General features: G+C 40.8%; 2 protein-coding genes and 15 non-coding genes across 18 annotated transcripts; 2 read left to right on the forward strand and 15 right to left on the reverse strand.

Annotated features, from left to right (window-relative positions):
- Positions 1 to 113: 113 nt before the first annotated feature.
- LOC120483475 (uncharacterized) lies at positions 114 to 3,541 on the forward strand. Of its 2 annotated transcripts, none has more exons than XM_089128963.1 (4): positions 114 to 368; positions 1,981 to 2,716; positions 2,801 to 2,872; positions 3,060 to 3,244. In XM_089128963.1, exons 2-4 carry the CDS (start codon positions 1,990 to 1,992, stop codon positions 3,242 to 3,244), a joined length of 984 nt encoding a protein of 327 aa, XP_088985089.1. In that variant the 5' UTR covers positions 114 to 368; positions 1,981 to 1,989. The 2 variants fall into 2 exon arrangements, with proteins under 2 accessions (XP_088985089.1, XP_088985090.1); XM_089128964.1 differs by lacking the exon at positions 114 to 368 and adding an exon at positions 3,452 to 3,541 and having other exon boundaries at positions 1,265 to 2,716; positions 3,060 to 3,268.
- Positions 3,435 to 7,638, forward strand: LOC120487366 (uncharacterized). Its single transcript, XM_089128962.1, has 5 exons — positions 3,435 to 3,601; positions 3,684 to 4,908; positions 5,008 to 6,040; positions 6,123 to 6,270; positions 6,362 to 7,638. Exons 1-5 carry the CDS (start codon positions 3,436 to 3,438, stop codon positions 7,432 to 7,434), a joined length of 3,645 nt encoding a protein of 1,214 aa, XP_088985088.1. The 5' UTR covers position 3,435; the 3' UTR covers positions 7,435 to 7,638.
- A 1,207-nt stretch (positions 7,639 to 8,845) lies between these two features.
- Positions 8,846 to 8,916, reverse strand: trnag-gcc (transfer RNA glycine (anticodon GCC)). Its single transcript has one exon. It is a non-coding gene; the product is annotated as a tRNA-Gly (tRNA).
- A 176-nt stretch (positions 8,917 to 9,092) lies between these two features.
- On the reverse strand, positions 9,093 to 9,163 carry trnag-gcc (transfer RNA glycine (anticodon GCC)). The gene has a single exon. It is a non-coding gene; the product is annotated as a tRNA-Gly (tRNA).
- A 176-nt stretch (positions 9,164 to 9,339) lies between these two features.
- trnag-gcc (transfer RNA glycine (anticodon GCC)) lies at positions 9,340 to 9,410 on the reverse strand. Its single transcript has one exon. It is a non-coding gene; the product is annotated as a tRNA-Gly (tRNA).
- A 176-nt stretch (positions 9,411 to 9,586) lies between these two features.
- trnag-gcc (transfer RNA glycine (anticodon GCC)) lies at positions 9,587 to 9,657 on the reverse strand. The gene has a single exon. It is a non-coding gene; the product is annotated as a tRNA-Gly (tRNA).
- A 176-nt stretch (positions 9,658 to 9,833) lies between these two features.
- On the reverse strand, positions 9,834 to 9,904 carry trnag-gcc (transfer RNA glycine (anticodon GCC)). The gene has a single exon. It is a non-coding gene; the product is annotated as a tRNA-Gly (tRNA).
- A 176-nt stretch (positions 9,905 to 10,080) lies between these two features.
- On the reverse strand, positions 10,081 to 10,151 carry trnag-gcc (transfer RNA glycine (anticodon GCC)). Its single transcript has one exon. It is a non-coding gene; the product is annotated as a tRNA-Gly (tRNA).
- Positions 10,152 to 10,327: 176 nt separating this feature from the next.
- trnag-gcc (transfer RNA glycine (anticodon GCC)) lies at positions 10,328 to 10,398 on the reverse strand. The gene has a single exon. It is a non-coding gene; the product is annotated as a tRNA-Gly (tRNA).
- A 176-nt stretch (positions 10,399 to 10,574) lies between these two features.
- On the reverse strand, positions 10,575 to 10,645 carry trnag-gcc (transfer RNA glycine (anticodon GCC)). Its single transcript has one exon. It is a non-coding gene; the product is annotated as a tRNA-Gly (tRNA).
- Positions 10,646 to 10,821: 176 nt separating this feature from the next.
- On the reverse strand, positions 10,822 to 10,892 carry trnag-gcc (transfer RNA glycine (anticodon GCC)). The gene has a single exon. It is a non-coding gene; the product is annotated as a tRNA-Gly (tRNA).
- Positions 10,893 to 11,068: 176 nt separating this feature from the next.
- Positions 11,069 to 11,139, reverse strand: trnag-gcc (transfer RNA glycine (anticodon GCC)). The gene has a single exon. It is a non-coding gene; the product is annotated as a tRNA-Gly (tRNA).
- Positions 11,140 to 11,315: 176 nt separating this feature from the next.
- trnag-gcc (transfer RNA glycine (anticodon GCC)) lies at positions 11,316 to 11,386 on the reverse strand. The gene has a single exon. It is a non-coding gene; the product is annotated as a tRNA-Gly (tRNA).
- Positions 11,387 to 11,562: 176 nt separating this feature from the next.
- trnag-gcc (transfer RNA glycine (anticodon GCC)) lies at positions 11,563 to 11,633 on the reverse strand. The gene has a single exon. It is a non-coding gene; the product is annotated as a tRNA-Gly (tRNA).
- A 176-nt stretch (positions 11,634 to 11,809) lies between these two features.
- On the reverse strand, positions 11,810 to 11,880 carry trnag-gcc (transfer RNA glycine (anticodon GCC)). Its single transcript has one exon. It is a non-coding gene; the product is annotated as a tRNA-Gly (tRNA).
- A 176-nt stretch (positions 11,881 to 12,056) lies between these two features.
- trnag-gcc (transfer RNA glycine (anticodon GCC)) lies at positions 12,057 to 12,127 on the reverse strand. Its single transcript has one exon. It is a non-coding gene; the product is annotated as a tRNA-Gly (tRNA).
- Positions 12,128 to 12,303: 176 nt separating this feature from the next.
- On the reverse strand, positions 12,304 to 12,374 carry trnag-gcc (transfer RNA glycine (anticodon GCC)). Its single transcript has one exon. It is a non-coding gene; the product is annotated as a tRNA-Gly (tRNA).
- Positions 12,375 to 12,500: the final 126 nt, after the last annotated feature.

Here is a 12,500-nt window from a genome sequence, read left to right on the forward strand (position 1 = left end):
ATCTTGAGTTAGCAGAAGTTACGTACAAAAGCTTTAAAGAACCAGACCGCTGGGACTTCAAAATTATCTTTTTGCATTGGCCGGGAATCGGACCCGGGTCTTCCGCGCGGGAGCCGAAAATGGTTAAGCTTAACTTCCCTTAACTTTTCCCATTCATTCTCTATGGTAGTGCTTAACACTACGGATGCAATCTACTTTTGGCCACACGTAGACTTCCCGGCGCTGTTTCGCGTGTCATCTGTCAATAATTCGCAGCGGAGGAGGGGAGACCTGTTTTACGATCGGAGAGATATTTGTTTACAGACTTGTCAGCAAACTTGTTTCGTTTTGTTACTGTCTAAACTACATGCAGACAGATTTCAACTCAGGTGAGCGCATATACATTATTATTAAAATATTTTATCATTTAAATTGCATGTATTGTCATGTAATCGTATTGTTACCCTGTTGAATGGATTGTGACGATAAGAAACACTAAACTCCTCGTTGTAAATACAGCTGCTATTTTATCTTTATCTAGTATATTTGTTTGTAAAGGTGAATGTTTCATCATAATCTCTAACAAATATGTTAACAGTGCAGTTAGATGTAATTAATGTCATGTGCAATAGCATGGAGGACCGAACAAGCAATTGAAAATTAAAAATGAATGAATGAATAAATAAATAAATAAATGAATAAATAGATAAATGTGATAATAGGAAAATAAATAAAGGAATTAACGACTTATGATTAATTTGGTAACACTTTACAATAAGGTTCATTAGTTAACATTAGTAAATGCATTAACTAACATGAACTAGCGATCAGCAATGCATTAGTTACAGTGTTTATTAATCTTTGTTAATGTTAGTTAATACAAATACAGCTGTTCATTGTGCGTTCATGTTAGTTCACAGTCCATTAACTAATGTTAACTAATACAACCTTTGATTTTAATAACGTATTAGTAAATGTTGGAATTAATATTAACTAAGATTAATAAATACTGAAGAAGTATTGTTCACATATTGTACATGTTAACTAATGTAGTTAACTAATGTTAACTAATGAACCTTATTGTAAAGTGTTACCATTAATTTTAATCAAATGTATTTTTTGTATATTTGTCCCCAAATATATATGTTTTTGCATTTACATTTTAATGTATTGTATTCTTTTTTATTGTATTTATTCATTATTTTATTTATTTGTTTGTTCAGTTTATTCTTATATTTATTTATGCATTAATTTATTTGTATATTTATTTATTTCAATATTTATTTCCAGATATATTTGTTTTATCCTTTATTTATTTCTATTTTCTTTCTTTAGTTTTATATCTATTCTTACATTTTTTGATAATGAGAATTAGGTTGGTTGGTCTTGCTTACCAAATATAAATATTAACTAACTCATAAATAAAAGCAGAAAGGGATGGGAACAATTCAAAAATTGTTTTGATTAAGAATAAATCAAACTTATTATATCAAGGCATTTAGTCCTTTATTTATTTTGCTATTATCAAATTTATCTTTTTATTTATTTACATATTTATTTATTCATTTCCACTGTTGCATAATTTCTGCAGGTTTGGTCCTCCTGTAATGTATTTAATGTCACACACACACATATTACATTTCAATTACAAACAAATAAAAATATGTGTGCAATTTAATAGTATAATTGAACATTTTTAATTAGTTAAACTTTTTATATATACATGCATACATTTATGCATACACATTTTTATATTAAATCTTTTTAAACAATTTAATTAATGAATATTAAATAATGCAAACTTAATAAACACTCTGTGCTCTGAGGCTGTATTTATTCAGTTAAGAAACAGCAATATCAAGGAATATTACAGCATTTTAAAATAACTCTTTTATATATATCACTGATTCTTTAGTTTGTATTAACTGTCTTATTTCACTTTGCTACTGTAAATATTTAAATGGTTATGCTGAAACACTAATGAATACATTCTGATTTCAGAACAGCATTATGAAGAAACCTGTGTTTTTCCCCGGAAAAGTCCAAGTGTCTTTCAGGAAAGGTCCATCAGGCCATTTACGCCGGGACCCGTCTGAAGAGGCAACAAGAATGAAAGACAACCCTTCACTGCAGGACAAGTCAACACCTCAAAGAGACGATCTGGTCAAGCTGAATGCCCGTTCTGTGGTGTTCCATAGAGGAGGGGATGTCTCGGACAAGCAAGAGGTGTTGGGAGAATGCATTCTTCAGTTCGGCAAGTACAAGGGCAAGTCTTTCAAGTGGTTATTAGAGAATGACGTCGGCTATTCTTTGTACCTGTCCGATAAGGTTGAGGAAGAGGAACGGGCTGGGCAGTTCAACCCAGAGGGTTCATGCAAGGATAGCCTCATTTCCTTTCTTGAGTATTCAAGAAGCTTCAAGGAAATTGAAGATCTCAAACAGTACCTGTCTCAAAGGTCAGATCCACTGCCAGTTTTGACAGAGGATGACAATACTGTTGGATTTGGATCCAGAGCACGAGACACTTGGAAGAAAATTTGGGATACCAGGGCAGACGGATATGCTTTCTTTATAATGAGGCAGAAGTGTGTGCCAGGCAGCAAAATGTACAATTTGCAGCAGTATCTTTTAAAACAGCAGCAAAAACAGAAGACCAAAAACACTCCTCCGTTGCCCTCACCATCAGCTTCCGCTGCAAGACCACCGGTTCCTTCCATTACTGACTCTGATCAGCCTGGTGAGTTAATAAAATTCATGCTAATTTGCTTATATTGACTATTAAAGCCTACCTACCTTATGATGCATTCATTATATTTTATAGTAATGGAGGAGGATGAACAACTGGAGAGGATGATGCTGAGTCTTTCTCCAACAAAATATCTCACACAGCTGAGTAAGTAAATCAAGTATTGTATCGTGTATGTTATATATATATATATATATATATATATATATATATATATATATATACCCATGCCAAAATCTTATAAAATTGTAAAAAAATAAATAAATATTGATGATTTAAATATTAAATAACATACTGGAGAGAAACCATTCAAATTCGAATGCTTATTTTTTAGGATCATCTGCAGCCACAGGATCCACAGACTTATCTACAACAGGTTACTTTACACATCAGTTTTGGAGGCTAATTCGGTTACATACAGACTTAACCTCCATCTCTGATTTTAATTCTCTTATTTGTTGTTTTGGCAGTGTTCTTGCCTGTTCTAAAAACATGTTCTTTTGTTCTAACTACTGTTAAGGTTTGAATATACCAGTGGTGAGGGTGAGTGCACTTCATGAATTGTATGCATGCTAAACTGTTATTTTTTTGTGAAAAAGTCGACTGTTTACTTACAGACATTTGAACATTATCAGAATATATATTACTAGTCATTTAATGTAGTCAAGACAATCAAATACATATGTACATTCAGTTTTAATTTCCTCCATATGCTTTTCCTTGCAGCTCCTCCAACAACATCGGCTCCTGTGTGTAGGCCTTCTTCACAGAGTGAAGGCTTTGCACCACCTCACGCAGCACAATCAGCACCCACACCTGCACCAATGCCGTCTGCACTGACTGAAACCCCTGTTCCCAGCTACTTGAAGAAAAAAAGTAAAGACAGTTAAACACACGTGCATGTGTTATACACGATATATGAATACACATTAATTTCCTTTGCTTTGTTTTCTTGCAGTTATGCCACAGCCTTCACCAGCATCACATGCAGTCTCTAGTTCTCCCAGTCCACCAGCTCCTGTGTGTAGGCCTTCTTCACAGACTGATGGCTCTGTACCACCTTCTGCCGCACAATCAGCACCTACAGCTCCTGCATCAATGGCGTCTGCACAGACAGAAGCACCTGTTAGTGGATATTTGCAAGATATTAGTCACTGGAACTGCTCTCTTCATCAAAGGATTTGGATGAAAACAGAGATGGAGTCCATGGGGCTTTGGCCAGGATCACGCCCAGTAAGACACCTCATGAATATGGTCTCCTTGTGGCGCTATCCACCTCAGCCCGAGCTCATAGAGACAAGCATGGGCCTTCCGTCACCAAAGTACTTCCAGCTCCATCCCTTTTTCATCTGGAAACCTGAGCACAGTATAAATGAAAGGCTTAGAAACAATTACATCCTGCCCTGTCTCTACAGCTGTCCAAATCCGCATGTTGTGTCCTCAGGTGTGGGAAGACCCCGAGTGATCCTTGGCACTAGTGGGCAATATTACATCCTTGCTTCACGTCTGTGCTGTAAGGCATGTAAAAAATACTGGTTTGCTGATAAACCACAGTGGGTGGACATGCTACCTCAGAGATTTAGAAACATCTTGCCAGCCTTCCTCACCTATAAGAAGGCAATCTGTAAAACAGTGATGGATGAACTGAGGCGCTCTGGAAAGTCCCCCAATGATATGGCCAACCAGCTGTCTGAGGTGCTTCACCTTAAGTTTGAAAGGGCCCACCTTGCTTACCTTCTAATGGTGCAGAACGTCAGGGATGCTGAAGCAGGACTGTATGGCCAGAAAACCATCACAGGAGCATTGAGGAAGGACGACACACCTGCTTCGTTTGGGGGTTACGAAGACACTGATGGGTGGCATGGGGTGTCTGTGTCTGCACATTATCTGGTGGAGTGCTTGCTTCAGGAATATCAGCGTCAAGAGGCAGTTCTCACTCAGCTCCTTCAAGGCACTTTTGGACAGGTGTTCAGGTCAGATCACACACGCAAAGTTGCTAGAAAAGTGACCCTCTCATCTGGCACAATGTCATCCTATGCTGTGATGAACGAGAACTGGATGATCCTGTCCTGGGTGATGCTGCAGTCTGAGAGTGAGCAGTCCTTGACGTCAATGTACTGTGGGATGGCCAATCGCTACAGTGCTGCTGGCATACCCAAGGCCAAGTACCAGTGGGTGGACAGGTAAGAATAATCAAATTTCATCACTCATCACATCAAGATGTAAAGGCAAATGTAATGAATGCATTAAAATTAAGTTTTATTTCCATTTTATTTACTTAGGGACTGCTGTGCTGCATTCAGAGTGATGGACCCAGGACCGTATGAGCACCAGCAGTGGGAAGCTTGGAGGACCACTGAAGCTACTGTGGCAGAGGTTACATCAGGAAACCTCAAGAATGTAAATGCCGCTTGCCAGAAGTACAATGAGGACATGGTGGTTAAACTAGACTTGTTTCACTGTATGCGGCGATTCACCAGGGAATGTGTTTCGGAGCACCATCCTCTGTATAGTTCCTTCTGCCAGTTCCTCTCTTCTGCCCTCTCTGTAGTAGATCAGAGTGACCTGGAGAAACTGAAGAACGCATACAAGTTCTGTGGAATTGAGCCTGCTAATCCCACAAAGCAGCACATCCGAGAGCACTGCAGGACAAAAGTGCCACATCCTAGAGAGCTGGTCCAAAGAGTGGAAGAAGTACTTCACCATTTCCATCTTGCAAAGGATCCCAACAACATCTTCCTTTTTAAACCCTCGATGCTAAAATTGTGGTGGATTCAGCGTATCCACATCCTTAGAGGCTGCCTGAGTGACCCTGAGGTGGAGGAAGGAATCCTCTACAGATATGGGGGAACGCTACAACTGAATCATGTCAAGGGTGAAGGAGCTGCTGTGCCCATCTGGATCCCTATCAGAGGCACTTCACAGCAGGAGGGGTTTCATTTCCACCAGGCTCAGTGGGTAACGGGCAATCGCGTCTCTCCTGAGCTGTTCCAAGCGCAGGGTATGACTGGTGTGGCACGCTGGAATTATCAGCGGCTCGTTGACCTGAAGCAGCCTGGGCTTGTCTTACCTGGAGTGTTTGACCCTGTTTTGATGATGGAGTTAAACAGGGCATCTATAACAGTGACTGGGCAACCCAAATATCCAGCCTTCCACATCTCCAGCAGGGACACAGGCGAGAGGTTTGGCCTACAATATGTGGAGCCAGGCTGTCGACCTGTGCCTCTTGACTTCGACAAACACAAAAGCAAGAAGACAGACCTAGGGATGCAAGAAGAGTCTTCATCTGGCACTGACTTCTCATTTCCATCTCAGGTAAGCCTTTAAATTTTTTTCATAACAGACTTTTTATTAAACATTTTTTTACACAAATAACATTAATTTTGCTGAATTTCAGAAATGCTTAGAGGATTCCTCTTCTGCTGAGGCCCCTCCTGCTGGTGGACCAGAGGCCCCCCCGCAGACTGTGATTTTTAAACGTTTTTCTACTCCGAGTGCTGTGACAGTGAAGGAACAAACATCTGAGGAGTTTCTTTTAGATGCAGGTAATTACATTATGTGTGTAATCTGTTTGCCTAATCTATGCACACAAAACACAAATACTTCATTTAAAATAATTTTGTGAATCTCTTTTAGAACTGCCAAGCACACCACCACTGCCTTTAGCTGCTTCTCCCTGTGCTGCTCGGACTGGACCCATTAAGACAGGTGGTCGAGTCTTTGTGTTGGACCATAACAGATGGACAGATCCAATGAGAAATGCCATTGATGGTTTGCTTGCCAAGCACCACGGGAGCAAGGACCTCCTGACAAAGGTGGATGCTGAATATGCTGCTATGGTACAGAGTGCCTGCACTGACCCAAACAGCCTTTTGCACTCAACCACAAAGCAGCACATAAGCAGGTACATAAAACACCTTGCTAAAAAAAAGAACACTAATGCTTCACTCAACACCAGCCCAGAAAAGCTCCTGGAGACACAGCAGTTATGGCAGCGTCTTCATTCAGGCAGTGAAACCATCAGTGTCCCAGTGACAGTACTTACACCTGCCCCGGTCAATCCACCCGCAAAGAGTGTTCCTGAGGCTGTCTCTCTAGACCAGGCAGCGCTTGAAAAGATGGTGAAGGACATCATAGAGAAGCAGCAGGCAGTTCAGAAGCAACAACAACAGCAAATGCCACAAAAAAAGCTCACCAGATCCTGTTTAGCCTGTGGTCAGCCTAAGTCTCGATACATGGGTGATGGCACCTCAATACATTTCTTTTATCAAGGCGGTGATGTTAAATACTTCTACTGCTCCAAGAAAGTTTTTGACACTTATTCAGCAGAGGGCCTGACCAACCCCAGAATGCCTTTTGAAGACTTTGCAGCGACTCCTTTTTTTCAGCGAGAACTGGAGTCTTCTAAGCGGAGAGGGGCGGAAAATAAGAGGGTGATTGAGGAGAGAAGCAAGAGGAAGTCTGTAGTAGAGCATCCTACTGGTCGTCTGTGCAGATTCTGCCACCTGCCACTGAAACAAGGGCCAAACAGTCCTCATATTCACACTGGTTTCCCTGGAGTGGCAGGCAAATACATTTACTGTCCTGCTAAAGTGTTTTCCCTTTATCAGGCTCAGGGAATGAGCACAGAAATGTCATGGAGAGACTTTCAGCAGTCTCCATTCTATGAGGCCGAGAAGAAGAGGTGGATTGAGGAAAAGAAAAAATGACTTTATTGGCAAATGACATGCCCAGACCTCAAATACTGTTTATAGCACAAAGACATTCCTTGCACAATGTTAAACATATATTTATCTACATATTATTGCACTTTTAATATATATATATATTTAATTTGTTTCAATTTGTTCATTAAAATACCAAAAGTATTGTATTTTATTGCATTGCATTGTATTTTGGTGTGTGTGTGTGTGTGTGGGTGGGGGTGGGGGGGGTTTAAAGTTCATTTATTGACTTCCATTAGTTTTTCTTTCTCTGATTTGTAAAACACTAAATATTAAGTAATGTTACTATTAAAGTCTGTACAGAATCATTTTATTTAAACATCTTTCTTGTTTTTTTCTCCTTAACTTTAGATATTATTATTGCTGTTGTTTAATCTATCCTTTTAAATTGTTAAATTTATTTCCATTGTTCATTAAAATTAAAAAGTTTTGTCCTTGTTTGCATTGCACTTTAGTGTGTTTTTAAAGTTAATTTTATTGACTTGCATTATTTTATCTTGCTCAGTTGTGTGAACACTAAATGTTAATAACTGTTATAATAAAACGCTGTACATAATTATTTAATTTTAAATAAATCTTGTTCTTTTCCTGTGTTCTCCAAAGCTTTGTATGTTATTATTATTAATGTTATTGTTGTTTAATCTATAAGTATTTAATACATTACCTTTTTCAGTTTTACATATAATATGTATATTATTTTACTATAAATAAAATGAGAAAATTACTATTTGGTGTTTTCTGGTTGTATTTCATTTATATATTGGATTTCTGTGCAAAGTTAAACAAATATAATGTGAAAATCTCTCAAAAATAAAGGTCTAAAACATTATCAAAATGTTCTTTACAATTATTCACATCCAAATATTTTCTATATTAAAAGAGAAACATACCCTATTATAATTTAAATGTTTATTAAGAGAATTGGACGTTTTGTAAATCCTACACCAGAACAAATCTTACAAGTTTTATTTTATTTTGTGCACAAAGTTAGTATATTATATGTAAATTGTACTCGGGATGAATTTGTAATCATTTTTTTAATCTAGATACACTTTATGGTATTTGTGGTCGAGACGGGACTCGAACCTATGATTTTGTGCATTTTTTCTGGCCCGCCTCCCTGGAATTTCCTGCGTTCCTATTGGCTGGCAGCGCTCTACACCTACGCGCGACTGGCCCCCGCGTGGCAGGCGAGAATTCTACCACTGAACCACCACTGCTCGACTACCTCAAACAGACATGTCTTTGAGTGATCGCTAAGAACAGCTAGTGAGGTTACGCTTCATGGGTTGCATAAGAGATAAAAGATAAGGAACACTTGTTGATCTTGAGTTGGCAGAAGTTACATACAAAAGCTTTAAAGAACCAGACCGCTGGGACTTCTGAACTAACTTTCTGCATTGGCCGGGAATCGGACCCGGGTCTCCCGCGTGGCAGGCGAGAATTCTACCACTGAACCACCAATGCTCGACAACCTCAAACAGACATGTCCTTGAGTGATCGCTAAGAACAGGTAGGGAGGTTATGCTTTATTGGTTGCATAAGAGATGGAAGATAAGGAACACTTGTTGATCTTGAGTTAGCAGAAGTTACATACAAAAGCTTTAAAGAACCAGACCGCTGGGACTTCTGAACTAACTTTCTGCATTGGCCGGGAATCGGACCCGGGTCTCCCGCGTGGCAGGCGAGAATTCTACCACTGAACCACCAATGCTCGACAACCTCAAACAGACATGTCCTTGAGTGATCGCTAAGAACAGCTAGTGAGGTTACGCTTCATGGGTTGCATAAGAGATAAAAGATAAGGAACACATGTTGATCTTGAGTTAGCAGAAGTTCCATACAAAAGCTTTAAAAAACCAGACCGCTGGGACTTCAAAATTATCTTTTTGCATTGGCCGGGAATCGGACCCGGGTCTCCCGCGTGGCAGGCGAGAATTCTACCACTGAACCACCAATGCTCGACTACCTCAAACAGACATGTCATTGAGTGATCGCTAAGAACAGGTAGGGAGGTTATGCTTTATTGGTTGCATAAGAGATAGAAGATAAGGAACACTTGTTGATCTTGAGTTAGCAGAAGTTCCATACAAAAGCTTTAAAAAACCAGACCGCTGGGACTTCAAAATTATCTTTTTGCATTGGCCGGGAATCGGACCCGGGTCTCCCGCGTGGCAGGCGAGAATTCTACCACTGAACCACCAATGCTCGACTACCTCAAACAGACATGTCCTTGAGTGATCGCTAAGAACAGCTAGTGAGGTTACGCTTCATGGGTTGCATAAGAGATAAAAGATAAGGAACACATGTTGATCTTGAGTTAGCAGAAGTTCCATACAAAAGCTTTAAAAAACCAGACCGCTGGGACTTCAAAATTATCTTTTTGCATTGGCCGGGATTCGGACCCGGGTCTCCCGCGTGGCAGGCGAGAATTCTACCACTGAACCACCAATGCTCGACTACCTCAAACAGACATGTCTTTGAGTGATCGCTAAGAACAGGTAGGGAGGTTATGCTTTATTGGTTGCATAAGAGATGGAAGATAAGGAACACTTGTTGATCTTGAGTTAGCAGAAGTTACATACAAAAGCTTTAAAGAACCAGACCGCTGGGACTTCTGAACTAACTTTCTGCATTGGCCGGGAATCGGACCCGGGTCTCCCGTGTGGCAGGCGAGAATTCTACCACTGAACCACCAATGCTCGACAACCTCAAACAGACATGTCATTGAGTGATCGCTAAGAACAGGTAGGGAGGTTATGCTTTATTGGTTGCATAAGAGATAGAAGACAAGGAACACTTGTTGATCTTGAGTTAGCAGAAGTTCCATACAAAAGCTTTAAAGAACCAGACCGCTGGGACTTCAAAATTATCTTTTTGCATTGGCCGGGAATCGGACCCGGGTCTCCCGCGTGGCAGGCGAGAATTCTACCACTGAACCACCAATGCTCGACAACCTCAAACAGACATGTCCTTGAGTGATCGCTAAGAACAGGTAGGGAGGTTATGCTTTATTGGTTGCATAAGAGATGGAAGATAAGGAACACTTGTTGATCTTGAGTTAGCAGAAGTTACATACAAAAGCTTTAAAAAACCAGACCGCTGGGACTTCAAAATTATCTTTTTGCATTGGCCGGGAATCGGACCCGGGTCTCCCGCGTGGCAGGCGAGAATTCTACCACTGAACCACCAATGCTCGACTACCTCAAACAGACATGTCTTTGAGTGATCGCTAAGAACAGGTAGGGAGGTTATGCTTTATTGGTTGCATAAGAGATGGAAGATAAGGAACACTTGTTGATCTTGAGTTAGCAGAAGTTACATACAAAAGCTTTAAAGAACCAGACCGCTGGGACTTCTGAACTAACTTTCTGCATTGGCCGGGAATCGGACCCGGGTCTCCCGCGTGGCAGGCGAGAATTCTACCACTGAACCACCAATGCTCGACAACCTCAAACAGACATGTCATTGAGTGATCGCTAAGAACAGGTAGGGAGGTTATGCTTTATTGGTTGCATAAGAGATAGAAGACAAGGAACACTTGTTGATCTTGAGGTAGCAGAAGTTCCATACAAAAGCTTTAAAGAACCAGACCGCTGGGACTTCAAAATTATCTTTTTGCATTGGCCGGGAATCGGACCCGGGTCTCCCGCGTGGCAGGCGAGAATTCTACCACTGAACCACCAATGCTCGACAACCTCAAACAGACATGTCCTTGAGTGATCGCTAAGAACAGGTAGGGAGGTTATGCTTTATTGGTTGCATAAGAGATGGAAGATAAGGAACACTTGTTGATCTTGAGTTAGCAGAAGTTACATACAAAAGCTTTAAAAAACCAGACCGCTGGGACTTCAAAATTATCTTTTTGCATTGGCCGGGAATCGGACCCGGGTCTCCCGCGTGGCAGGCGAGAATTCTACCACTGAACCACCAATGCTCGACTACCTCAAACAGACATGTCTTTGAGTGATCGCTAAGAACAGGTAGGGAGGTTATGCTTTATTGGTTGCATAAGAGATGGAAGATAAGGAACACTTGTTGATCTTGAGTTAGCAGAAGTTACATACAAAAGCTTTAAAGAACCAGACCGCTGGGACTTCTGAACTAACTTTCTGCATTGGCCGGGAATCGGACCCGGGTCTCCCGCGTGGCAGGCGAGAATTCTACCACTGAACCACCAATGCTCGACAACCTCAAACAGACATGTCCTTGAGTGATCGCTAAGAACAGCTAGTGAGGTTACGCTTCATGGGTTGCATAAGAGATAAAAGATAAGGAACACATGTTGATCTTGAGTTAGCAGAAGTTCCATACAAAAGCTTTAAAAAACCAGACCGCTGGGACTTCAAAATTATCTTTTTGCATTGGCCGGGAATCGGACCCGGGTCTCCCGCGTGGCAGGCGAGAATTCTACCACTGAACCACCAATGCTCGACTACCTCAAACAGACATGTCCTTGAGTGATCGCTAAGAACAGCTAGTGAGGTTACGCTTCATGGGTTGCATAAGAGATAAAAGATAAGGAACACATGTTGATCTTGAGTTAGCAGAAGTTCCATACAAAAGCTTTAAAAAACCAGACCGCTGGGACTTCAAAATTATCTTTTTGCATTGGCCGGGAATCGGACCCGGGTCTCCCGCGTGGCAGGCGAGAATTCTACCACTGAACCACCAATGCTCGACTACCTCAAACAGACATGTCTTTGAGTGATCGCTAAGAACAGGTAGGGAGGTTATGCTTTATTGGTTGCATAAGAGATGGAAGATAAGGAACACTTGTTGATCTTGAGTTAGCAGAAGTTACATACAAAAGCTTTAAAGAACCAGACCGCTGGGACTTCTGAACTAACTTTCTGCATTGGCCGGGAATCGGACCCGGGTCTCCCGTGTGGCAGGCGAGAATTCTACCACTGAACCACCAATGCTCGACTACCTCAAACAGACATGTGCTTGAGTGATCGCTAAGAACAGCTAGTGAGGTTACGCTTCATGGGTTGCATAAGAGATAAAAGATAAGGAACACTTGTTGATCTTGAGTTAGCAGAAGTTCC

This window comes from Pimephales promelas, chromosome 3 (genome assembly GCF_988280905.1).
Source record: "Pimephales promelas chromosome 3, fPimPro1.hap1.1, whole genome shotgun sequence".
Lineage (NCBI taxonomy): Eukaryota > Metazoa > Chordata > Actinopteri > Cypriniformes > Leuciscidae > Pimephales > Pimephales promelas.